This window comes from Nanorana parkeri, unplaced genomic scaffold (genome assembly GCF_000935625.1).
Source record: "Nanorana parkeri isolate BGI_ZX_2015 unplaced genomic scaffold, ASM93562v1 scaffold22, whole genome shotgun sequence".
Taxonomy (NCBI): Eukaryota; Metazoa; Chordata; class Amphibia; order Anura; family Dicroglossidae; genus Nanorana; species Nanorana parkeri.
The window spans coordinates 1,506,513-1,534,151 of NW_017306290.1; the positions used below are offsets into that span (position 1 = coordinate 1,506,513).

At 39.9% G+C, this 27,639-nt stretch overlaps 1 protein-coding gene and 1 long non-coding RNA gene across 2 annotated transcripts in view; one reads left to right on the forward strand and one right to left on the reverse strand.

Moving 5' to 3' along the window:
• The window catches only part of MAN1A1 (mannosidase alpha class 1A member 1), a 174,470-nt gene extending 150,885 nt beyond the window's left edge, over nucleotides 1–23,585 (forward strand). The window contains exons 9-12 of the mRNA XM_018563715.1: nucleotides 618–837; nucleotides 7,367–7,539; nucleotides 18,990–19,105; nucleotides 22,526–23,585. Coding sequence (XP_018419217.1) covers nucleotides 618–837; nucleotides 7,367–7,539; nucleotides 18,990–19,105; nucleotides 22,526–22,652 — 636 coding nt within the window. The 3' untranslated portion in view covers nucleotides 22,653–23,585. The remainder of the gene's footprint in view (nucleotides 1–617; nucleotides 838–7,366; nucleotides 7,540–18,989; nucleotides 19,106–22,525) is intronic.
• A 1,127-nt stretch (nucleotides 23,586–24,712) lies between these two features.
• On the reverse strand, nucleotides 24,713–24,897 carry LOC108792857. Its single transcript, XR_001941600.1, has 2 exons — nucleotides 24,867–24,897; nucleotides 24,713–24,803 (listed from the first exon to the last, which is right to left on the reverse strand). It is a non-coding gene; the product is annotated as an uncharacterized LOC108792857 (long non-coding RNA).
• Nucleotides 24,898–27,639: the final 2,742 nt, after the last annotated feature.

The window sequence follows — 27,639 nt, forward strand, 5'->3', positions numbered from 1 at the left end:
ACAGCCGCCGTGAGGTCCCCAGTAAGCGTGGGACCTTACGGCAGCCGAAGGCATTTAAAAATGTAAAGGGCCGGTATCGACTAAGTATCGGGGCATATTCACGTGAACTAGTATCAATATCGATGCATCCATAATCTTTAACCATTAGGACAGGCAGTGTTCAAATCTAGTTTACTAATAATGAGATCTGCCAGCACAGTACATACTGGTTTCAATATGCTAAACTTTAAGCTCCCCAGTCCCTTTGCATGCCAAAGAAAAATTCAGTTAGGTTATTCTCCAATCTTTCAGCATAGAGTGTGAAATATGTAAAAAGAGCATTTTTATGTCTTTATGTGAATAAAATAGGTGTTATCCAAATACGGCTGCAAATGTGGAAATACACTTTAAAGTCTCATAGTAATGGTGGCCACTTAGTGAAAAAAAAAAAAAAAAAACAATACTGCACAGGGTCAATGCATAAGGATGGGAAATAAAGGTACAACAGATGACATCTGAAAATGTTACCATTTACATTGATTATAGTAAGTTAAATAGTCGTTACAGTTCTTATTTGCTGTGAAAATGCTATCATGACTAATTTTTAGTCAAGTTGTGTATATTTTTATTTTCCACAGGCCATTGAGACTCATTTAATCCGTAAATCTAGTAATGGCTTGACATACATTGCTGAGTGGAAAGGTGGTCTCCTTGAGCATAAAATGGGCCATTTAACATGTTTCGCTGGTGGCATGTTTGCACTTGGGGCTGATGGTGCACCAGATGATAAAACAGGACATCATATAGAATTGGCTGCAGAGATTGCACGGACCTGTCATGAATCTTATGATCGCACAGGTAGGCCATTTATGGTATTTTTCATCAGATGTTGCTGTTGCCGCTACTAAAAAGTATTAGGTAAGACGATTAGCATTTAATGAATGTTTATCTACTTCTACTACACTGTAAATAGCTTGATTTAACTGGTAAAAGAAAAAAATACCTGACAAAAATCACCAGAATCTATAGGATTGTCCATTGTGTTAAATTATACCATGAATGATTTATGCAGAGGATAGAAAAATGCCAAAATAGTCCTTTTGTAAATCACAAAGCAGAGATGTATATTTTTTACATGTATTTTCTTCATTTTGTTAGTGTTATTGAAATAACACTGACCGCATAAAAAATTATAAATTGCTGTATTATCTCATTCATTTCCTCTTAATGAAAGTTGATGCATTTTTTTGTGGTGAAATCTCCAAATACAGCACTTCTAGCACTTATATTATTTTAAGCATTGGTTCATCTATTATTTCCTCTCAAAGCAATAAATTGGGTCATAAATTTTATTATTTTCTTTAGTCCGCTGTGAAAAGCGTGCTGAACATACAAAGTTGTCAAAAATGTGTTTTTTTCATTTTGATTTATCTAAACTTCTTTAATGCACTGTTTGCCTTTCTTCTGTAAATACAGCTTGCCCTGGTTATGCCCTTAGTTATAATACAGACACAATGAGCCCTGCAGGGAACACATCCTACCTAGTTGGGACTTAAAGTTTTTTTTTCCTCCAGTCATTGCCACAGTGTGCCAGTCCAATTTTTTTCTCATTTATTTGTTATGCAAGGGAGCTATTCTTAACCACATCCGCTGTGCATATCTCGCTGTGTTTAATATACAGAAATCCTAAGCTATCCAAGTGTTAGTACAGGTTAATTTAAGGTGCATCACAGCCACCAGTCTTATTTAAATTGGGCGTGGAAGTTTGAATCTGAGTTGTTGTTAATGAAGCAGATGGCGAGAATTTGGCATTGGAGGTTTCAGGTAACCGATCCTCTGCCCCACATGTGAGGTGCTCTGTGGAATTTGGCTGAAGCCAATTACACTGAATTCAGGGTGAAGAGAATCTGTCAAAATAGAAATATAATAATGTTTTTAAGGTGCAACCGCCAGGGATGATATCATTATTATTTTTTTTTTTTTTATACTTTGAGTGGAAATTTGGTTAATATCACACCTGCTGTTTAATATATATTCTAACACTGGTATAATATAGGCCTAGGCAGTCCTTTCCAAAATTTACCAAAATCATGACAAAATAAGTATTAAATTGTAGCAATACAGACAGCTGTAAAACCCAGGGGCGGACTGACGACACATGGGGCCCCCGGGCAATACATGGTTATGGGGCCCCCTTGTGCTCCGCCCATATACAAGCCCCTCCCACAAGTCCCACCTGTATAAACATTCTTGTGTCACAGATCAGGCCGGCACAGCCCTCTAATCAGGCATGTTAGAGGGCCGTCCGCTGGGGCCTCCTGAGGCTCTAATTGGGAGTGAGCAGCCACCCGATTAGAGATTGTGTAGAGATGTCACCAGCACACCAAAATCCTTCTTAGGATAAGCAAATGTTAATTTATTGAAGTTCCTTGTCGTATAAACAATAGTTGTTTATACAATGTTCATTTATTGAAGTTCCTTGTCATATAAACAACTATTGTTTATACGACAAGGAACTTCAATAAATGAACATTTGCTTATCCTAAGAAGGATTTTGGTGTGCTAGTGACATCTCTACACAATTGCTGATATTTGCGGCGCCATCCGCAGTCACTGCGAGCACCCTGCCTGATAGGGTAACTATCAGGCAGGTATGGCAGAACAGTGTCCAGAACAACCTTATGAAGGTGTGTTTATCACTCAGGGCCCGTTCACACTATCCAGTGCGTTCATCGCACAGTCTCATGGGATGAACGTAATGGATCACATGAACAAAGGCTCATTCTGGGGTGGGAGGGGGCCTGGTGGCTCCATTCATGTCAATGGCGCTGCAGGCATGCCTCCCACCCACACTGGAACATGTGGTACCTCAATGCACTGCGTACCAGTGCGGTGTGATCGCAAAAAAAATCAGGCATGCCCTATTTTTTTGTGATTGCACGGCACTAGAACACAGTGAGGGGAATTTATCAAACTGGAGCAGCCATGCATGGCAACCAATCGGCACCTCTCACTCATTTTCAAATGTTGAACTGTGGAGAGAAGCTGATTGGTTCCCATGCACAGCTGCACCAGTTTTTACAAACCCCCCCAGTGCATTGTGGGACCACACGTTCCAGTGTGGGTGGGAGGCATGTTTGCAGTGCCATTGACATGAATGGAACCACCACACCCCCTCCCACCCCAGAACGCAGGGAGCGTTTGTTTATATGATCCAGTGTGTTCAACCCATGGGACTGTGTGGGGAACGCACTGGATAGCGTGAACGGGCCCTCAACTGAGTGTAAGGGCTTGTTCACACCAAATCCAGTGTGTTCCAGCACAGTTTGTTGCTGGAGCACAGTGGATTGCATAATTACAGCCTCCCTGCGTTCTGGGGTTGAAGAGTGTGTGGTGGTGCGCACCGTTGTGCCACGCGTTCCGGTGTGTGCGATTGCACTGACAGTCACCACCCTCTGCAGGGAAATGATCGAGAAGTGAGCGGATTGGTGCATGTTTCTGCTCACTTCACGATCGATAGAGCCAACCTGTAACAGCTTCTTTGTCACAAATCGGCTCTAACTATGAAGATGAATGGAAAAAAGCCCTGACCCCATAGTTCTCCTTTAAAATGAAATCTGTTATCAAACTTACCGGTTCTTTTTGAAACGGTCCCCCTGAGAATTCTCTCTCCCCAAGCAGTCAGTAGCGGACCTAGGGAACAAAGGGCCCTGGTGCAAATTATTTTTGGTGCCCCCCCAAAAAAAAACCCCTAACCCACATCCCCTTTAACAACCACAAAAAAAAGTTGGAAAAATGGCATTGCTGTATAAAGTACTGCTGAGATTTGTAGTCCTCTATAGAGGGTGCCATTCTGCATTGGGATGGAATGGGACCTGCTATATAGAACTACAAATACCAGCTGTACTTTATACAGCAATGCCATCAATTGGGCTATAAAAAAAAAAAAGTTTAATTTATTAACTTACCTTCACCTCCTCTGGCTGTTCCCTGGTGGGGGAGGCTGCAGAAAACCACACGTGTGTCCATCTCAGCGCGCCCGTGTACTCAGGCGGCTGTCTGCTGGGTCCTCACGGCCGAGGCTCAGGGCTGCATTAGACAGCCGCCTGCAGCTGCAGATCGGCTGAGAGAGGAGACTCTGTATGCGGTGGCTGGATCTGCCTGCAGCGACCCCACCTTATGCGGCGCCTGTGACGGGCCCCCTGAAGGCCGCGGGCCCTCGGGCAGTGCCCGGCGGACCGAATGGTCAGTCCGCCCCTGGTAAAACCAATACATGTTTAACCCCTTCATGACTGAGCTTGTTTTTAGTTTCTGTTCGTAAATGACTGAACAGACTTCCCTCTCCTCTGCTCTTGCGTGCTAAATAGGGTAGAGCTTCAGGTCTTGAATCGGCCATGAGTTGGGCCAGATATTCATTGTTTGCAGTTTTAAAAAAAAGAGCAAACTAATGTGCAGCTGGTCAACGAAGGCATAGCAACAGGAGAAAGAGGACTTCTTGGTGTTTCACAGCCTGCTGGATCCTTTCACAACTGACCCCTCTTCCTCGTACTGCTCCTCTGCTGCCCCACAGAGATGGAGAGTTGGCGTGCTGACTGTGAGGACACAGGCACGCTCTCAGTGTTATGTTTCACCCCTCCCAAACCCCCCTGGGCTTGTGCGTGTGTGGTGTGAGATCCTTTAGAACACCATTTTCCTCAACGATAACAAGGGCTATCTGCTGCAGGAAGTTTCTAGCAAATAGGCTCATTTATGTTGCAGTGCCTGCGCAAGGACCCCAGGTTTATGGCTTTGAAGGAGAGGGACCATTGCTAGTTTGCACTTCTTTTTGTGCCATTAGAGGTGCCCATAAAGTGGGTGTACCCCTTTCATGCAGTAAGGCTCTGTTGGCTTGCCCTATGGACAGTGTGCTCTCAGAATGAGCATTTAGGGCAGTAGGCGGTTTTGTGATGGAGAAATTAATCCGTCTCCCAACACAGTTTGCCTGCTAACTTTTATAAAAAATGAACCTGTCCTGGGTCAGCAATGAGTACAAAAACCTCTGCAGCTGATGTTGCCATTTATTTTTATATATTTTTTTTAAATATGACCCCAAAACCATTAGTATAACCTACAGCATTGCCATATGCCACTGCTGCTGGCCTGATACCATTACCAACCCCTTCTACTGCTGCAGGCCTGACATAACCATCTTCTACTGCTGCTGGCTTGCCACTTTTACCATGTGCTGTCACGGTTTGCTGCTCATTTTACCACTGTTATGATTTTATGCCACCAGTGCTGGCGTGCCAACTCGTACTGCCTCTACTGCCCTATTCTGGTGCCCAAGGCCTGGAGTCTTCCTATCATAAAGCACCCTCTGTACAGAGTTGGTACAATATTTTGCTGGCCTTATTCTATGAAATAATAGTCTTATGTTGCTTTTTGGATTAAGAGCTGACTTGTCTTTACTGTTGAAAATGCAGATTGGCGCAAATGTCTAAACACTTTGTCCAGACTTTCTACAATATATTGTTCTTTTTCTGTGAAATAAATACACTCCTATATTGATTTTTTTTTGCATTGAAGGCTGGTTGCCTCTCTGTTTAAATGCAGCGTACAAAAAAAAGGCTTACAAGAGAACCAAAGCCAAAGCTTTTTTTTCCTTCTCTTTCGGATCCCAAAAGTACATTTACTAATGTTCTCCTGTGACCCACAGCATATAACTGGGCTTGCTGCAGCCGCATAGGATCCCAACAATTTTGTCGATTGGCAGCTGGCTTTGCCTCTCTAGAGCCAGAGCCATCTGTGCCCTCATACTCTCCTGTCTGTCACTCCAGTGAGCACTGGGGGGAACAGAGGGGGAGGGGGGAATCCCTGTGGGGATTGGACCGTTCCATATTGCCGTATTCTGCAAAGGCAGAATTGATTTTCAGAAGGGATCCCCAGTGACTTCAGTGGGGTACAGATTAAAGTTGGCAGTTTCCGGAATTTACCATGAGTTTGATGAATGGCCCGCAAATCGAACCCAGGCAGCTTTGCTCATCACTAGTGTTAAATATGAACCCATACTCATTTGCAGAATATTGTACCCATACACCCTGCAAAATTTTACCTGCCCGCCCCTTGTAGTGTGCCAGCTGCCGGTAGTTGTAGGATTCAAGCGTCTTCACCTTAGCAGACAGGCTGCACCCTTCAGTATCTGCTCTACCGGATGGACCTCTGAGGCCCATACCCCCCTGCAGCACTGTTGGGCTTCATACATTTCAACATTGGAGTGTCCATTCTACCTCAAGCCATGTGTCATTTCATGACTAGATGGAGGAATGAGCACCGCCTGTCCTCATTGCTCTTTGTCAGCCTGTCAGTAGTGGCAGGCTGACAGCAGCTGATCTGCTCAGACTGGTGTATTGTCACTGGTATGGTATTACCAAACTGCTGTACCCATTTTTTCAGCCCTGGATTAATGTATTTTACCATACTCTATATAAGTAATGCAAACTTATTTTAGGAACATTGTTTATTTCTATGTTAAACAGAGTTACTGTGCTTCTAGACTTTGGGTAGTTGTTCATTTACCACCTTTCTGTCCTGTTTTTGGTCTTGACTATGGTCTTGACCATTTTCTTGTGGCATTACAGCCCAGTGAAGTCATGCTTGCAATTTACTGCAACTTTAAGACCTTATGCATGCTACTATGCTGCCCTCACAAACTGTTGTATTATTAATTACCATACCCCAGTATTGGCAGGAAACCATGTGGGCAACTATCCTGTATAGTGATCTCTTCAAATGGAATATATCGCAAAGCAAAATACTCACATGAGACATCTTGGAAAGAAGCTGTAGCTCTTTGAGTCTGATGATGCATGCTAGTTCCAAGGTAATGGCAGGTTACCTTTCACTAGTAAAGAGTAACTGTTGTCAAATTCCTTATACACAAACTTACTAACGCCATCATAGAATTTATGTAATGGTCTGTTAGAAAATAGGTCAGTTCTGTATTTCTATTCAGTGAAAAAAACAACACAAAGTATAATGCAGTGCCGCCACAAGGCAGAGGCACAGAAAAAGATAGTCTGCACTAGGTTTTAATGTTGCCTCCAAATAAAAAAAAAAAAACGATAGGTTAGGTTGGTGATAGGCTCATAGAACTGTTGGAAACATTGCTCAGTTATTCCATCTTATTGTAATAACTGTGTGCAGTCTGAATAATTCTTCCCTGTTCCCAGAGACGAGGGAAATATCACATGCAGGGCTTCCATTTGTCTGTGGCTAAAATTATTAGGGAACATTACACCTAGCACTTGGCTTTAACTTTTCTTTTATGTATACATGCAGCCTGTTTCTAGTCTTGTCCTGTTTATCTCACTGGATTCAGTTACATTCTCTATAATTTTTGTTTCCTTAGCAATGAAGCTGGGACCAGAAGCTTTCAGGTTTGATGGAGGAGTTGAAGCTATTGCTACCAGACAAAATGAAAAATATTATATTTTGCGACCAGAGGTGATAGAAACTTATATGTATATGTGGAGATTTACACATGACCCAAAATACAGGCAATGGGGCTGGGAAGCAGTAGAGGTAAGTTTGTATCTCTCTATTTTATAAAGCACTTAGCATTTATAATATTTTATTAATTAAAAGCCCTCCGACATACAGAAAACCTCACTTCCTTCTCACTTAAGTGAAGTTTTCTGTATGCCGGAGGGCTTTAATGCCGATGGGAGCGTTTTGTATCTGACAATAAGTGAGTGTTTTAATCCTTTAATAAAGTGGGGTCTTATTTACTACTCTGAGTCTCTGGTATTCCTTCTGAGCTGGCCGGTTGCTTAGAAACCTGTAATCGGGGACTCTGAGGGAGATGCTGGAGGTATTGGAGACTTGGAGGACCAGAGGGTACACCAGAGGAGAGATACAGAAAGGAGAGAAAAGCTGCAATTTCCCCAATCATCTTCCAGTACAGCAACCTGAGATGATTGGTTCCACCTTCTACAGGAAACACCGGTAAATCTAACGGAACATTTGTTGCTGTATTTGACCATCCCTAGCTTTGATGGTCCTATACTTCTGGCGAGTGTGGTCATTTTATCTGTCGGACAAGGGGGCGATTAATATAAGGGAGCACGAAGAAGCACATGTATGGAGGAATTAAATGTATAAACAATAGAACGACTTTTGAATGGACTTGTATATGAGTGGTATTTATTCATTTTGTGGTGGTGGAATTTATTTGTATAATTTATTAATTTGGACTTACATTAGTAGTCACTTTACTGTGGTCATGTAAGTGTTTTTTAGTATTGTGCACTATTATTTATTTTTTGTGCACTTGATGAACAGTTTTATATTAAGCACAGTGCAATTTTTTTTTTTATACATTTGTTGGTGACACAGTAAACTAGAGCATAGCAGCTTATCACATTCACGATTGTGACCATAGTGCAGAATTTATTTGAATTGAATCCATGCAAATAGTGTCCTAACCAAGATTTAATCCTTTTGCTGCCGCTGACATGCTGGCTGTAAGCAGACTCCCAGATGCTATAGCTGTTTGTATGTGTAAAGCTGACTGTCGGCTTTACACTGGAATTTATTCAGGTGGCTGGAAAGCCACCTGTTCACTTCCAAGGGCTGGCAAACATGTGGCCCAACAACCCCTGCGATCTTTCACATGCTCCTTGGTCCCTCCTGTGGGCCTGGAACCAGCATTGTGGATGTCGGGAGAGAGAGACCAGTGAACATCTGTTTGCTGATCTCCTCCCCGCTGAATGTACCTGGAAGCAACAATGATTTAATCACTTCCAGTTTCTGGGCAGTCATTTGCTGACCAGAGAAGCTGGTGAAGAAGCTGATCAAGCATGATCTATGCTTGATCAGGTTCAGTGGGCTTCAAAGGTATTAGTAGGGCTTTAAAGACCCCTAATGTCTCGAAGAGTACTGGTCTATGTGGTGCTGTCGCATAGGGGGGCTTGTGAAAAGGGGAAAAAAATAAATGTAAAATAAATACAAAAGCACTCAAACTTTTTTAGAACTGGCATGCCTATGTATAAAAATGACGATTACATCACACAAGTTATCGTCATTGGTGCAACCTTTTATATTTGTGTTTGTGAACTAAATTCAACTTTGTTTTTTTTTTTTACAAAAAATGTGGGTTTCATAAACCGTAATGCCAATATCATGCCACATAAAAATTGTCACCATTTTATTCTACAGGGTCTCTGTTTTCAGGTATTCGGGGGGGCCTAAATGCATTCAAATGTGTGCAAAAACTGCTCTGGCAGTGAAGGGATTAAACCAATGACACTAGTGCTACTTATAATCTTTGTTTTTTAAACAAATGTGGAAAGTATTTTCATGTTGCCACATGAAAACATATTACATTGTAACTTGACCCTGACGGGACTAAAAAAAGTCACTGTATCAAGTTACTGACCTCTCCTTGTAGCAATAAATGTTGTGTGTCCAAAGCCAAATCTGTATTTTGTAGAGGTAGCTAGAGTAGGAAAGTATTAGAACCTCTATCAGCCTTTAAAGGAGAACTATGGGGTCAGGGCTTTTCCCCAGAGTTCTAAGAGTAACGGAGGACATAAACTAGTGTCCTCCCATCACCCTAAGCTCAGTATACCGCAAGCTACAGCTCGCGGTATACTGAGACGCCGCAGCAGGGACAGATCCCGACATTACTGTCGAGATCCACCCAGCTTAGGCATTGACAGCTGGCTCTGCCTATCTAGAGGCAGAGCCAGCTGTCCCCGTCCGTTCCTGGAGGGGTGGAATCCCGGCAGGGAGCCGTGAGTGACAGTCACGGCTCTCTGCAGGGATAGATCGAGAAGTGAGCGAGCGACGCTATGTATTCGCTCATTTCCTGATCTATTGAGCCGCCTGTGACAGTTTTAATGTCCACAGGTCGGCTAGAACTATGAGGCTGAGTGATTTTCACTCGCCTCATAATTCTCCTTTTAACTGCTGTCCCCACTAGGGAGATTCACTTTCTCTATATGTCCAGTTAACCATGGTCACTGGGACTGAATGTATGTGAATGTACATACAACATTTTGAGTTGTCACCAGGATAGAAATGGAGGGTAAATTTTCCAATAGGGACACATGTTCGATGACAGCTGCTTAAGAATTTAACCATTCCATACCTAAAACTGAAACAGAAGTTTTGGCCTTAATCGCCTTGAAAAAAGAGCATTCTGTTTAAAAGTATTGTTAATTGCAACATCATGGGAAGTCACAGTACGTATACGTATCCCAAAACCTTTTTTGAGAATGTATACATCAGAACATTTACAAAAGTGATCTTAGCAATCATTGTACTGCACCTGTTATATATTCTTGTTTTTATAATGTATTTTACTGTGAGTAATATGCATGGGCTGTATGTGGGCCATCTCCACATTTAGTCACATTTCCCCTGTGTAGAGACATGCAACAGGCACATTACACCCCTTCCTATGGGGCTTCTCTCTGCAACTATCCCTATATTTTGCACTATTAACAAATTTTACTAGACATGTATAGATACATACTAGATATGTATTAGCTAGAGGTGCACCGAAATTGACATTTTAGAAACGAAACCGAAATAAAAAAATGTCAGACCGATACCGAAAATGTTTTTTATTTTTTCAATTTTATAAACTTTTTAATTTTTTTAATTTTCTTTTTCTTCATTTTTTATTAAATATTTTTATTTTTTACTTTTAGGGGCTTTGGGGAAATATTAGGGGTCCAAACAGACCTCTGATATTTCCCTTTTATAATAGAAAAAGAGATTGAGAACACAGTCCTCAATCTCTTTTTCTGTGTCCCCTGTTATCAATGAACAGGAATCCTCTGAGTGTTCCTGTTCATTGATAACTTGAGAATATTGTTTACTATAACTACAATTATGAATGAATGGAGGTGATGTAGATCACTCCCATTCATTCATAATTGACGATATAGTTAACATACCATATTCTCAATTATGTACAATACACTCAGCGATCACTGATCACTGAGTGTGTGCACCTTGCTTTTCTCTCTGACACGCTGTCACAGGAGGCTGATCGAGCGGTGTAGAGAGGAAAGCCCAGCCTGCTGTGACAGCGCTGTCTCCGCCCCCACATTGCTCTGCCGGACTGTGATAGGCGGCTGAGCGGTGTGGGAGGAGAGACGCCGGCCGCTCACAGCGCTCTCGTCCTCATTTATTCTTTACTATGCAGAGAGCCATACTCTGCAGGACTGTTGGAAGCCTCCATGAGAACAGCTCCCCATAGAACTAATTGGGGCCATGACTTGCATGCACAGGAGGACCAGGTGGGGGCAGTTCCTGTAGAAAGTCAGTGCAGCTCCAGGTGGAGCAGAATACTGAAGAACACTGGAACAGCAGCCAAGTGATTGGGTAGGCTGCACTTGGAGTGTGGGGGGTCAGTATCTAAAGGACAACTGTACAGTGGTTCTTTCAGTTTAAATGTAAAACATTGTTGACAAAAGCTTGGCGTAATTGGGGTCAAACATTACTTTTTGGTATGCAGACATGATCAGGCCTTAAACAGCATGAAGGTAAATGGATTTAGTGGATATGTCCATAGAGAAGCACTTTTGATAAATGGTCAGCACCTTGTTGATGCACATTAATGTAGAGCATGATTAAAGAATATTGATTGCCTTGTTCTAGATGTATACAGTTATGCACGTGCTGCTCTCTGTAATGGCCATCTAAATAATGCATCAATTGGGCTAGAAAACAGATATGTAAATGATAAAGTGCCTTAAAGAGATCCTGTCACCTTAAAAATTACAGGTAAAAGCCAAAAAAATTTAGTATTTAAATGCTTGCTTGCTTGCTTTTGTTTTTTTCCTTAAAGTGATACTAAACTCAGGAGTTGAATCTTAATGCATTCAAGTACCTTAACTAGGAATGCACCGATATATTGGCTGAAAATGGCACTTTTAGCTAAATGTTTAGACCCCTAACATTTCCCCCGAAGCCCCTGAAAAGTAAAAAATAAAAATGTTATATGTCTATCACTCGGCTTTAAATTTATTAAGACATTTAGACTACTCCAGAAAGTGTCCCTTCCCAAGCCCAGTCCCCTCCCTCCTCGCATGCCATAGCCCTCTCCTCTTCTTGGAGTGTATAATTACTGTCTGAGCTCCTCTGCTTCTCTCTGCTGGGGCTGCTGATATCACATCCAAGATGTTGGCACCCAGCAGCAGTGTTGGGTCTTTTGGATGGCTACACAAGGGGAGGCTTTTACAGTTAAATTGTATACATAAAATATTAAATGCACATAGCTTATACAAAGATGGTCGTTGAAATTACTGGCCTGAATACAGGGTATCTTTAAATCTTAAGCTGTACGTCGTCCGTCACAAAGGGATTAAAGGGCCTACTGCCTTTTTTGGGGTATCCTGCATCCTTAAGCCCTCTCTCCTAAAATCAAGGTTGGCAATAAAAAGTAAACAAGATTAAAGTGACGGGCACCCAATTTATTTTTTGCCCCACTATACACAGAGTACCAGACCCTAAGATTGAAATGTCAGCCTGCCTCACTACTTAGAGGTCATGCTGCACCATCCCAAGAGGACGGATGCTACAGTAAACCCATGTTATTTACCGTTATTTAGTGGTTTTAAATTATATTTTTTTAAATATTCAACCCAACACGTTTAAGTTTCTGCTATAAACCATGATTTCTACCAGTTGGGTTTCAGAAGATGTTGACTGAGCTAGTGATAGTGCTTGAAAAGATATTAACAAATGTGTTCCCATTGTTGGTGTGGTGCTCATTTTAAAACAGTGGGGAAAAATATATTTAATCAGGTTTATGCCACTATAAGCCTGGTTCAGAAATGTAGTCTGGGCTATGTTGCAAAAATATGTGCTTTTGTATTTACTGTTATTTCATTTGTTCCAGTTCATCAGTTCAAACATCAGCAGTTGTCAATTACAGGCTACTTCAGCTTAAATAGTGAAGCGGTTTCTGATCCATTTTTCTTTTAAATATGGTGTTCCCCCCTCTGAAAAAACTCCATAACCCCTTTAAGAACAACGGCCTTTTTTACATTTTTGGCACCCATGTTATAATCCACATTTTAGGCCTGAAAATGAAATGACTTAAAACCCCCCAAACATTATATATTTTCTAAAAGCGAAGACCCTATAGAATAAAATGGTGGCAGTTGCGCAACTTATCAACCCCAAACATTTTGTGAAAAATGCATTAAGTTAAATTTAGTGCCCCAAAACACTATATAAAACCATTTGTTTTTGTAAAAGATGAGGTTACAACGAGTAAATACCCAGCATGCCCAGGTTAAAAATTGTGTGCATCAGTGAAACTGCGACAGAATTCAGTACCCCAAAAAGTCCATAGACTCATTAAAAGCCCCTACAGGTCATCAGTTTAGAATTGTGCTTAACTGGCCCTAGAATTATTGCTCTCACTCTACCGTGCATGGCGATACCCAACATGTGCAGGGCAATCGTTTTTGTACGTAGGCACACCCAACGCATGTTACATGACAATGCGCATGCTCGCTGTGGCAGGGAACTTTAAAATACATTTTATTATTTTTACATTTCATTTATTTTTAAAACTTTTTTTTTTTTTTACTTTAATTGCTATCACATAGGGAGCTTACAAGCTACCCATGTGATAGCATATTGGCAGTGACAAAGTACTTTTGGGCCCCCAGTATCACCTTAAAAAGAGTACCTAAGACTGCTTGGCTTGATACTGTAAATCATCTCCCAGGCTCCCAGCAGTACATATGCATTCTTAGTTTATCAGTCTCAATGGGTATACCATTACATATTAATTTGCATTTATAATGCGCTTGCCTCACCACTTTGCCCCTTCTGAGGAAAGTGGACATCGGCATATAAAAGCGATTTTCAGAAGTGTTATTACCAGTGCTGTGTAAGAATGACATTGAGAGCATGGAACATATATACAGTCTCTGGTGCATGTTAAACCCAGCCATGAGACACATTACTTCTGCTTTGTCTGCAGATATATTGATTGCTGAAAATTACCTCTTTATCACTTGTGTTTTGCTTTTATCATCCCCATTTTAATGTGATGTGAAAATAGAAAGAGCTCCTTCTCTGAATGTACATGGTATCAGCCAAAAGACAAGACCTTTGAACACTCAACTTTATTGCCATGAAATCAATTCCCTGTAACATTTCAATTAGATTTATTTAATGTAATTTCTAATTGAAAAGGCAACAAATCAAGAGCCTTCCTCCAGCGTAGGTAATATTTCATGCTGATTGGAAGTCACACTTAGAAAGCTTCCTGTTAGAATAGTTTCCTTTTTTTCATTTAACTGATTGTTTTCAAGTACCTGAGAAGGATTTCTACAAGGTAGTCTGTGCCTGTAAATTAATTTTACTGAAACAAAATGAAATATGCCTATGTCTATTTTTATTTAAGGTAACAGTTTCCACCAAAGAGGAATTTGACATTTTTACTTTCTCATTTTCCATAATAAGCATCACCCTCAGTCTGGCTTAAAATAGCTGTTTGATGCTAGGCTTGCTTGAGGTTGGCTTCTCGTCTTTGCTAGGGGTTGTACATGAGCAGGTGGAGGTTTGACACCTTTTACCATAAAGTAAGGCAGATCTAAAGGAAATGGGAGTTCTGAACGGAACGTAACTTTTGCACCATGCAGGATGCATTCGTATTTGTATAATGTTTGCAAACGCTGACATCTGCATAATTCCCAACCATCCCTCTTTGGGTGGCTGGGAGCTATGCAGATGTCAGTGTTTGCAGTCAACCCCCTCTGTACCTCTTTCCACCACAGTTGTTCCTCTTTAATGTCACCTGTATTAAGCGATGAAGATTGAATGTGTCATTGTGTAATTTTGTAATTTCATATACTAGTGTTTTCAATGCTCATCTTCTTCAGGATCAACTTTTTTCTTTTAAGTTTTGTCTTTTAAGTCTAATATCAACAGCTGTAACTGTCTTTAATTCCAGAAAAAAAAATGTTTTTGCATGTGATGGGGTTGTTTTCTATTCCCACCTACCTGATGTGGAAGTATGTGATGTAGATTGAAGTAGGATTGATTGTGTTAAGGTTACAATTTTTTTTCTAAGTTTTTTTTTTGGGGGGGGAGGTTTCTGTTTTTTTATTCAGCACAGGTTTTCTCTACTTTTTAAAGAAAGCCTGTTACTTTAAAAACCGGTCAAAGCACATATTGGAATAAAATGCAGGCTACAATGGCAACGAAAATTCAGATACCAGCATTTGTGCCTGGTTTATTTTTGTTCTGGTTCTACCACCCTATTGACAAATTCGGCTGTCCATCCCAGTGACTGGCCAATAGGGGTTGTTTGGGCAACTAATGAATTAACCATTAAGTCTTAAAATGCTGGGATTTTAAAGTGACATGTGTAGTTGTGAAACTGAACAAACCCCCAATAAACAAATGACCACTGGCCATATTTGGCAAATGGTAGGTTTTCACAACTAGTATAAAATGTGCATGTATCCCCAAATAGAGGATAGCACATTTGCAATGTGTTATTTTCTGCAAAAAAAAAAAACTTTCTTACAAATAAAACATTTTTTTAGGTGCAGTTGCAAGTTAATGCCGGTTAGCATTCACCTCCATGCTGTCTAAGATCTGCTGTAAAGTACCCTGACACCCAGAAAAATCAAGGTAACATGGTAATGCAAAGAAGCATCTATGTTTCCTTGTCAGTGGCACTGTTCCTGTACCTTCCACTGAATGCATCTTGCTACTTAGTAAGGCCTCTTGCCAGAGGGCTAAACGAGTAGTAAGGCACTTCCAGTTGGTAAAGGTGGGCTCAACCGCACTGACCAGAACAATATGCAGTACAAAGCATCTCAGGTTTTGAGATTCCAGGGGAGTGGTACGGGGGCTTTCTGACCCTCTCCCTACAACAAGCAAATTAAAATGAGTTGAATGTTAATTTATTTGTATTTTATTTTTTGCCACAAGGATATCTGGATACTTGTATATGTTTTAGGTTGTGCAATTAAAATTATATGGCACTAAGACAGTAGCACAAAGTATTAGAAACTCTATCGTTGTCAGGAACCCAGTTTATATTGCTGTTAAAGAAAAGCTGTTGTGATGGTGCTAAAGGGCTGCCAATGTTCTGACCCCAATGACTTTAATACTTTCTAAGTCTATGGGGGTGATTTACTAACCTAAACACACGCACGCAGCAGGTGCGTGTGATTTTTACACAGCAAAACGTATTTATCAACCAAAAAGTCTCTAAAAGCATATTTCCACTAATGCCATATATGGAAAAAATCATGCACATGATGCATATATAATGCTGCTTCACAGTTTAGACAAAAATGGTTAGCTCATGCATTTACATTCCTGCATTCATCAACGCAAGCAACACAATGTAGAGCTAATTTACACAACATCACCTTGCAATTCATGCAGGGCTTTGCACAACACACCTGCTGGGTGTGTACACACTACAAAGGTGTTTAGATTCCACCAATTGATCATGCTGGGAGGGAACACACTACAGAGGTGTATACTTGTTCGTGGCGTGTTTATAAGGTTAGTAAATCAACCCCTATGACTCAAAACGGGTATGCAGGTCAGTAAAGTCCTAACTCCTGATCTGCAAACGCTTTGCGAATCAGTGACTTAAAGTACTGAGGCAAGAGGGTCAGTATGACAGCCAGACAGCTTGCTTTTTATAAGAAGAGTTCTTCTCATGGCAGGTTTCCTTAAGTGTTTTTGATACCCCCAGAATAAAAAATAAATTCCTTTAATAAAAGATCTTGATGTGTATAATGATTCAATCTGGTACAATTAAATGCACTGTATTCCTTGAGATGTAACTCGGTTAATTAAGCATTTTTTAACCATGTTGGCATCATTGTCTACTTTTAGTACAAGCTGGACTAGAGCCCCAAAATACCTTTTTTTTTTTTTTTTTTTTTTTTTTTCTAGGAGGGGGTACTTCCTCTCGATTAATCTGTAATGGGGTTCACTCAAAAGAAGATATTTTGTCTTTAATCCCTCTCCCTAGCATGCTTGTTACAGTAGCCACCTGGAGATTGCAGCCAAGCAAGATCAGATTCCCTCTGTTGATCTTGGCTAATTGCACAATAAATCTTTTAGATAAAGTAGTGACCAAAATATTACCATTTGATTTAGCAGCCATCATTCTGCACATAAACATGCTTTGAAAGGATGTATTTGGCAAGTACAGGGGTGTGGAATTATCGCCCGACGCCCAGGATATGCAGTGCCAGGCGAGTCGTTTATTTCTACATTTAGCCCTACTTTGTGCAGGCAGTAAGGCTAAATGTGGTGAAAATAATCCAGTAGTACTTGCGTCGAAGATGGTGTTTTCAACACGAATCAAGCCTTTGAAGGTCTTTTGCATATTGGTACTGTAAATCATATGTACAGAATTATCAGTGGTTAAGACACCAGATGAAACCTCCCATAAACTGATATGTAAGCTGCATTTGCCACGCTCTTCCTTTTAAAAATGGCTGCCTTACTGATCCAGCCGTTTCAATACTTTCTAAAACACTGACCTAGATCAAGTCTGTGGACTTCACTTGCCACCTGCTTGTTCTGGGTCAGTGATTTAGCCACAGCTATCATTGTAAGAAAGTCAGCAGGGACCACCTAGGTATTTCTGTAACGAGGTTTCTAATAAATCAGTTGATAAATAGATGATTTTCTTTCTATAGCTTTTTCATTGCTGCTGTATTTCTTTCCAGGTTAACAGCTTCTATTTCTTGAGTCTAACATCTTTGTAGTACTATGCCAGAAGCGTAGGCACACAAGCAAGCCCTTAAATTTTGCTCTTTAAAAGTGCACTAATTATTGATAAAAGATCTAAGGGTACATTGCCAATTGTTATCCTTAACAGTAATATGTGCAAAATTGCAGGTGCCCTATAAAGTGACCCTGTCAACACTGGGTGTATACCATCATAGGGGAAATATACTTAGCTTTCTGGTGGTCTGTTTGTTAAAATGCTGTCACTTGACTGCTGCAAATATTCAACTGGTCAGATTGGTCGAAAACTAACCAGGCAGTGGTCATTCTCGCCTGTTTATTCTGTAGTGACGTACAAACTGGCAGGGCAGCAGGTTTTCCACACAACTGGAAGTTTAGAATGCTTGCAGTGGTTAGGGAGCAGCTAAGAAGCAATGTTTCAACAAACAGGCTGCCGGAAAGGCAAGCATGCTGCCGCATCTATTACAGGTATGCTTTACCAAAGTGACCCTTTGCTGACCTGGTCAATTTAAAGCAAAGAACATTTATTTGCAAAAACAACCAACTACATTCTCATGGTTTTAGTTTTTACTTTGAACATTTTCAGTATGGAGGCTTATATAGGATGGCAGTAGATGCACAAAAAGTATTGCACTGCAATAGATTTTTATTTGGTGTAGGAGACATATCTGTATATTTCAGGTATGGAAGTCACATTTACTTCTAGCTAAATTCGAAGAATGCTGATTTACACAACGAAATTTGCATTCGTTTGCATAAGGATAGGGCCAAAAAAAAGCTTTACTCATTGATATTTCTGGGTTGTATTATTATTCAGTGTTTTTTTAAGACATTAGGATTGTTCTTTGTGTCCAGTTAAGGCTTTAAAAATGAATCCGCATTTAGCATGTATACAGAGCAGCACGCATTCTAAATCTTTGTGCAAGTTATGCATTTTGAATAACAGCATGTTAAATTTTGGTCTTTAGTAGGAATTTGTATGCATCTCAATGAATCTTATTATAATAATGCTCTAATATAGTACAACTGTAAATCCAAAATGTCACTGAAACCTGGCAGTGTTAATTGACTTGCTGCCCAAACCAAAGTAGCATACATCATCTTCTTTTACTTATCTGTATTTGTAAATTGAAACCATGCCTATATTCTTTGCAACAAGGTGCTTTCAATTGGCAGAAATGTGAAAGGTAATTGGATTTTACAGGTTAATCGAAATATTGACAGATTCATGTGCAGCAGCCTGATTGTGTTCTTGTTCTTGTCAGGCATTAGAAAAATTCTGCCGTGTAGAAGGAGGCTTTTCTGGAGTCAGAGATGTTTACGCTACACACCCAAGCCACGATGATGTGCAGCAAAGTTTTTACCTTGCAGAGACACTCAAGTAAGTATGTTCAGGAACAAGAGTGTGATTTGTGTTTTAGTATTGGAGCAGATGACCACAGGCTTTTACATTGACTTCCAGTGAAACATGAGAAGTTGCAAAACAATACCGGCGCCTTCAAATCCAAAAGAGCCCAGCAGTAAAAATACAGCAAACACGATGGAGGCAGCTCCCACAGATTAGAAGGACCACCAGTCTGAGAAAAGGAACAAAAGAGAGCACCTCCATAGTGTAAAAATTTTATTTAATAGTAAAAACACACAGCTCATGACCAAATGACCAAAATTAACTGAAGACAAATGGTTGATGAGAACTGTAAAGTCAGAACTTGGGAAATGACTCTTTATAGTTTTCATTAACCATTTGTCTTCACTTAATTTTGGTCATACTATACAAACTATAGGGGTACGTCGTGTTTATTACTTTCCTTTAAGCTCAGAATCGAACTCCCCGCTTGGCTGCCGGTTTAATATGTCAGTCTGTTATTTATTGAGTAACTCCTACGGGGACGAATATTTAAAAGTAATAGTTACTGTCAGTCTGAAACACACTCTTGTCAATTAGGCGGTTATCGCATCCACATTATGTCCATTCCATGTATGACATTATATTGTGGATTAGACACATACAGACATTAAACAATACAGACTAATGATTTTAGGCCAATTTATTTATGATTATGAAGAAATGTAATTGAAGACTGTTTTAGAACAATTAAGCATTTGTATTTGCTTTCACACAGCTCTCGTGAAACTGCAAATTTGATCATGCATCTGCCTCTGGGATCATTAAACCTATTCATGTTAGCAGGGCAGAATTGCAACTCTATTACTGCAGTGTACTGGATGTGTCTACTATGGATCATTGAACCTGGTACACACTTCCAGTACACTGCATTAATAGTTACAATTCTCCCCTGCTAACATGAATAGGTTAAATGATACATAGTACAACTATATGAATGTACTATGGATCATGATTTAAACTATTCATGTTCGCAGGGGAGAATTGTAAATCTATTAGTGTAGTGGAGGTGTGTGCTGTATATATGTGCTACATATACACTACACACGTCCAGTACACTATAGCAATAGATTTGCAGCCAGCCCTGTGCCAGCTTCCCTCACTCAGTTTCACTCCGATCCCTGTTGCCTCACGTGGTGCCTCTCGTAGTCGGCGCTGGGCAGGATCGCTGCATCGTGTCTCGGTGCTCAGCTTGTGGGAGGCGCTCACAGTTCTGCCCTGCTAACATGAATAGGTTAAATCATGATCCATATACAGAACACACGTCCAGTACACTGCAGTAATAGAATTACAATTATCCCCTGCTAACATGAATAGGTTAAATGATCCATAGTACAACTACATATTATGTACTGGGATCTTTCAACCCATTCATATTAGCAGGTGAGAATTGTAAATCTATTGCTGCAGTGTACTGGACATGTGTAACGTCCATGTACCATCTACTACATATAGAGTACACTGCAGCAATAGATTTACAATTATCCTCGGCTAACATGAATGGGTTAAATGATCTATAGTACATAACATGTACTTGTACTACGGATCATTTAACCCATGAATATTAGCAGAGGATAATTGTAAATCTATTGTCTGCAGTGTATACTCTATATGTAGTACATAGAGAGAGCACACTGCAGACAATAGATTTACAGACAGACGGACAAAAATAAAAAACAGTATTTTCTTTTTTTTTTTTCCTTCTACAACCTCAAGTACTTCAGCTAGGTAGCCACTCCCCTTTTCAAAACACAGTCAAACTCAGTCCCAAATTAGCTTTTGCTCAGCCTGCTCCTGCAATGCCAATCCACCTTCTGCTCACACAGATTACACTCAGTGATGCTTTGTACTACAGTCAAACACCAACAATTGTTTTGCTTCCTCCAGTCACATGCATGTGTTATCACCCCCTTCTCCTCTTCACTCAGCAGCCAGACCTTGTCACAGCCCAATCAATCAATCAAGCTAGTTGCTTGTTACTGGAGTCGCTCTCACTTTCTCTCTCTCTTCCTTCTGACGTTCAAGCAGTCGCTCCGATCTGACACCCGTTCAGCTCCCGCACCCCCCTCCTGCACGTGTCAAACAATCTCTCTGCTTTGCTCAGCTAATTTAGCTGGCCGGTCGCCGGCCAGCTAAATTAGGACCCCACTAATTCTCCCGAACAGCAGCCGGAAGGTAAGGGAAAAAAAAGCGCAAGCTTCGGCGCTATGTATCGGGGCATTTTGACAAGTACTTGTCCAAATGCCCTGTATCGGTCCCCATACCGATGCTAGTACCGGTATCGGGACATCCTTAATTGTGATACTATCCCATTTAGCAGTATATTTATATTGATTTAGATTTCCTATTCTTACCCAGAGCCTGCACAAGGTTTAGTCCAGTTGCTGATCTCAGCTGTAGCCATAGCTGGGAAGTCACACGATGTCAGTATTCAAGAAGTCTTTTCAGGCAGAACCTTAGTAGCCAATCATTACCTGGCCAGTGATGGTGCTCATGGTGACTTTCAGCTTCAAAGTTGGATCACTTTAAAGGAAAACTGCCAGGAGAAATGCCTTTTTTCTTTTTATTAATACTAGCTATCATGCTTAACATTCTGATTAATTAGCCATTTACGGACATTTATATGTGACCTGTCGCATTTAACTACTGAAACCAGAGGATCAGCATGTTACCCAGACATCCTGCACTTTCAGAAGTACGTTGGACATGGCAGTAGCTCTTTAATGCCAAGTTATTAATGATATCACAGTTCACATTTAGAAATGAGGTTATTAAAATCTCAACCACAGGTTTGTATAGGTCCAATACGCATTTACTTTTCCAACTGTTCTTTTTGAGGAAAGTTTGCTGCGATGATCTAGTGAAATCTTTCGGGTGTACACACCTACAGTGTGTTTGGTACTGCTTACTTTTTACATGTAAGAATCGTATAGTAATTGCAGCACCCATTGCGGTTTTAGCATCACGTCACTGTCAGACTTAGGCCCTTTTCACATGGCCAATGCAAGGCTATGGACAGCCGTGTATGTAAATGGACAAGTGTCGGTTCATTCCCGGTTAACTCCGGGTCCAGAGAAACAGACTGATCAGAGATCCATTTTGCTGTACCGGATAAGTGGTAATCTGATGTAAACGGACATGTGTACATTTACATCAGATTCCCCATAGACAGACATGGGGTCCAGCAGGTTCTGTTTTTTTTTTCCCTCCATGGTGGAGGTAAAACTGTACGGACATGGATGTCACAGCGGTGACATCTGCTCCTTACTGCTGTGATCAGGAGAGGATCTGTGAACAGATCCCCTCCTGATCAGCCCATGTGAAAGGGGCCTTCATGGTACTACAAGGTTAGGCAGATGCTAAATGACTTATTCATTCACTGTTATTCTCTTTCAGATATCTCTACTTATTATTTTCGGACGATGAGCTTTTACCATTAGAACATTGGATTTTCAACACTGAGGCGCATCCATTGCCCATCAACCGAAAAACTGACAGAACGAAAGAAGGCTTGGCTGAATAAACGCAATTCCAATTGCTTTCTTTAAACTTTTTAATTCACTGCATTCCTTCAGTAGTCCATTTGACTGATTTCAGGAGATACATCCTTATTCATGTCAAAGATTTTACCTGAAGTTGTGTTCCAACATTTGCAGTCTGTCATGTTTACTTCAAGATTCCTGGATGATTCTAGAGCCATTCCGTTGTGATCTTTCAACTGATTGTGAATTGAAAGCACCTTTCCCTCGTGGACATTCCATTTAGTTAGACAATCATCACTTGCCATATAGAAGAGAACGGTCTGCACTTTGTTACCATTTCTTTCCTTTCATTTGACTGCAAAGATCTTTCCTCCTCTATGAGGAGATTGTCTGCTTTATGCTGTAATATTTTGCCATGTTGCAAAAAGCCATAAAGAATAGTATAAAAGAACCTTTTTTTTTTTCCTTTCCAGTTATATGTGAATCTGATTTGTCTGAAATTCTTCTAAGACAAATTGTGTAACTGTGACACCTTTCCTATTATGCGGGTTTTCTTTGCTAAATTGTTCAGAAGAATTTCGTTTTTATTGAAAGTGGGACAAAAATAACTTGATACCATGCAGGCGTTACTCTATTTTTTTTGGCAATTATCTTTGTTTTCTTGCCTGTGTTAAGCGATTAGTGACCTGATCAATTATATTAAGCTGTTCTGAAAGTATTTTGAATATAAAGGTTTAGAAATATCTATATATCTGATCTATAGACAATCCAGGTTGTGCAAATAAAATTTTTAATATGTTCAAATTATTTTTCCTAGGGAAAGATTGCTCATCCTTTGTAGCTGAAAATCATTTCATTTCAAATTGTGTATCTGCTCTAAGCATCGAAATGTCTGTGGAACCCCTACATTTAAATATTGTAAATGATGTTAAGGCTAAGTTGGATATTTGAAATAAGGGGGTTTGATAAGCCTGGATTTCAATATTTAAATGAGGAACTTATGAGGCAGCATTCACACAAATCAAGTTTATTGACTTACATTACATGTGTGTGTTCTGGGCAAATAAGGTAAAAATAAACACTTTTCATTTTCTAGTGCAGTTTAGAAAATGAGTCAATGCCTTGTTTCTGTTAATAACACCCCGTTTTCAATAATGTACTTTGTCATTACAAAACCAACATTGTGCAATTATACCAGACATTGTAACTGATGCAATGAAGGAAATGATTTATGTCGATTAGAAGTCGCAGGGAGCTTGATGGCTGTAATAAGTTGTGTGCGTCAGCAGCATTGAAGGCTCATGCAACCACAAATCCTGTGATGTGTGCATTTCTATATAGCACCTTGCTATTTACATGTAACTATATAGAAATTTTAATTCTAATTTTACACTGACATTCCTTTTTCTAGATCAGAGTCCAGTGGTGTTAGATCTATGTATGTATAGGCAGATCATCTTTGATCCAATAAATGACCATAATGCTGGAACATTGTTCACTATTGACATTTTTGCATAAGTGTTTTTATTCTAAAAAATGTTCGTGGATCTGTCACCAAAGGTTTGCTGTTCTGCCTGTGAAATACTCTAAGAAAATTAGTCATTGAAGAAATGCTCTAATGAAAAGTAGGGTAAAAAGATTACAGGTATATGTGTTTCATGGCAGGGAAAATACCCTAAGTGACAGGTCCTCTTTAAATAGGGTCCATTTTCATTTATGCATTCCTTCATTTATGCATTCCTTCCTTTGCATTCCTTTCCTGTCGATGTATTGTCACTTTTGAATGCGGTCAAAATGTTCCTTCTCTGTACAGTCATAGTATTTGAGACTTCCAGTCTTTAGCTTCTTTTTATCAATGTCTGCTTTATCCAAACAGGAAGCACATCTCATGTCCAGCCGATGTTTTCATGTGCCAAATTTTAGTAATCCCACCAGTAAATGTCCCAGCTGACTACACAAACATAAATGTGTAGAATCTACGGAATCTATTAATCCTATGTGGGATTCACCATGCTAAATAAGTCTCACATCCAACTTGAAACAACCCTGAAACATTTGCCCCAGTTGGGCTGGTTTTCAAACGTTCTTTTGTTAGGTTTCCTATTTTTAGACCATGCTCGCTACCTCAGTTTGTATGAGTTACATGTAGTATGGCAAACTTGGGGTTGAGGGTTCATTGGTTGTACCTAGACCTTTCCATAGTCTAGATTTATCAATGAATTGTATTCCAGTTGGGCTGCTGAAATTGATCTGACCAGTACTGTATTTCTTGTTTCCAGTATTTTGATATATAGATATCTATAGATATATATCAGAAGTAGAACCAGCACTTTTGAAATAAAAACGAAAAGCAGATATTTTCTATTGTAGGTTTTTTTTTGATCGGGAAGGGTTGAGAACAGTTGTCAAGTTTATTGCAGTCTATATCCCTGTTGGTCATTTCTGGCCAAAAGCATGCAGTACATCCCTTTTTTGTCCACACAAAAAAAAAATGCTGCAACTACAGAAAAGTACCAGTTGGTCTGCCACAAATCCATTGACAAAACATTGTTTTCAGCCCTCCTAGTGAGGTGGGGGGGGGGGGGGTTGTAGTCCAGCAAAAAGAACTAGGCAGGGTTGACAACACTGTTAAGTATTTCAGAGCAGCAGAAGTACTGTGTTGTCAGATCAACCAGGAAGTCAGGAGGACTCCAAATTTCTGGCAGGTTGTTTTTTGAGAAGAAATAACGCATAGGACAATGCTTATGTTTGCCCATATGTTTTGGTTAGAGCGATTTCCCATTACGTCTGTCGCAATCGTATTGCCTGGACATATCCTATTGGGGATATACACAGCAGTAAATACCTGACAGATTAATTACAACCTTACTCGCTCTATCCAGAATAAGACAAGTAGAAGGTTTTGGCTGGATTTACATATTAAGTCTCATTCCTCTTTGCCATTGATTAAGATGCCAAGCTGCAATAGGAGAAAAGTAATGTTTAGAGAAACATGGATATTATGTGTTAATGTTGTAAACCAATCTGTGAACACAACTTTTTTTTCCCTAATATATTTTTGTTCCAAACCTTCTGTAACTTGGTTTGCTTCTAATTCACCATTTGGATATACATGCTACATATTTCCTACAATGTTACTATATAGAATTTGATCTTTCACCCTTGGTATTCATTTCCTGTAACTTTGGACAGATTCAGTCAGCAGTATGCAAGACACACCACGAGCTACAATTTGTGCCATCATTCACTTGCAAGGGTGGTTGAATTGATGCCATTTCTAAAAGCCAAATGAGAAGCACAAGCATCTTTAATTTAGGTTGGCCCCTTAAATACATAAACCAACTTTAGATTCTCATCTGAGTGACACCGGATCAAGTCAATTTGTTTAAACATTTGTGATTTTTAAATCTGCATTCACAGTTCTTGAAAAGACAATTGATGCTTATCAGTGTTTTAATTATCTTTTTTTTTTTTTTTAAATCAAACTGGTTTGTGAAACTAATCACAAGTGTTATTGTTAACAATTTATTCTGTTGACAAATTTTAGCAGCAATTCCATTTGTTTTCTTTCTATGCATTGGAATTTATTTTTACATTCCACCTTTATATAGATCTAAAGTTTTAGGGAATATGTAATAGAAATAAAATGCACAATTTATAAGAATTATATTTGTAAAATTCTATTGTGAATAAAGGCTTTTATTCTACATGAAGTTTTGGTGGTGTATTGATTATATTGATGAACAATTTGACAGGAGATCTTTATCGTAACAGCACAAATATTTTTCTCCCCAAGATTGGAAAATGTTTTTACCATATAAATTAAAATTGAGCAAAATCCTTAACCAATTGTAGACCGTGAGGGGAATTTATCAAAACTGGAGCAGCTGCCCAGGGCAACCAATCAGCTTCTCTCCAGTTTGTTCAGTTAAGATTTGAATATGAAAGACTAAAGCCAATTGGTTGCCGTGCAAATATATTGTCTGCTCCAGTTTTGAAAAGGTCCTCATCGTGCGTGCTATCCCCCTCCCTTTTTTGCCAAATATTTAGTTTACAGCAGCTATTAGGTCCCATTTGCACTTGTATGCATTGGTACAATGCAGGGCCATCCATTTGTAATGGAATTCTAACACCCCTTGCTGACACACCGCAATGCACTAACTGGGAATAAGCTGCCAAAAATGCTGCATGCATGATTTTCGGTCTGATGGACATCCCACTGAAATAAATAAGCTGCCCTAGCACAATGCACATGCGTGTATCTTACTGCAGCACATTAAACTGGTGTGAATGGGCCCCTAAAGGTGCGCTGTGTTTATAAGAAGATGGATACAAAGAAACGTAACATTGTTACTTATGTATTTACTGTTTGTACTTTTTATTCTGCATGTATGAACGGGATGAGCTTTTGATCTGCATATGAAGGCAGTAAACTCCTGTTCACAGCTAGGAGGTTTGTTGCATAAAGCCAAGCACGACAAAACACTCCAGACAAGGAATCCCATTCACTTGTCTTGAGCTCAACAAAATGCTTTCAAATGCTCCCTGTTCACACCTGAGCATCTTGTTGCAAGCTGGAAAAAGTAAATGGGCTACTTTTTGGCAGATTACAGTGCTTTTTGGTTCCCTAGACTTCAATGGTAAACACCTGTAAATGTGCATTTCAAGCGTTTTGTCACAAAGTTTCCCATTGAAGTCTATGGGACCAAAAAGTACCTCATTAACTTTTTCCAGCAACAGGTGTTTTTCGGCTTACCACAAAACACTGAGGTGTGAACAGGGGCCATAGAAATGAATGGGATACTCTGTTTTGAGCGTTTTGTCACGCTTGAGACGAGCTAATGGGATTCCTTGTCTTCAGCGTTTTGTCATGCTTAGCTTAGAGTGACAAAACACCTAGGTGTGAACAGGTACTTGGTGGTTTTTTGGGGTTTATTTTTTTAATGTCCTATGTAACCCTTTATTAACCCTTAACCTACCCTAATTAACCCCTTAACTCCCCCTACCTAATATTTTCCTTTTAAATAT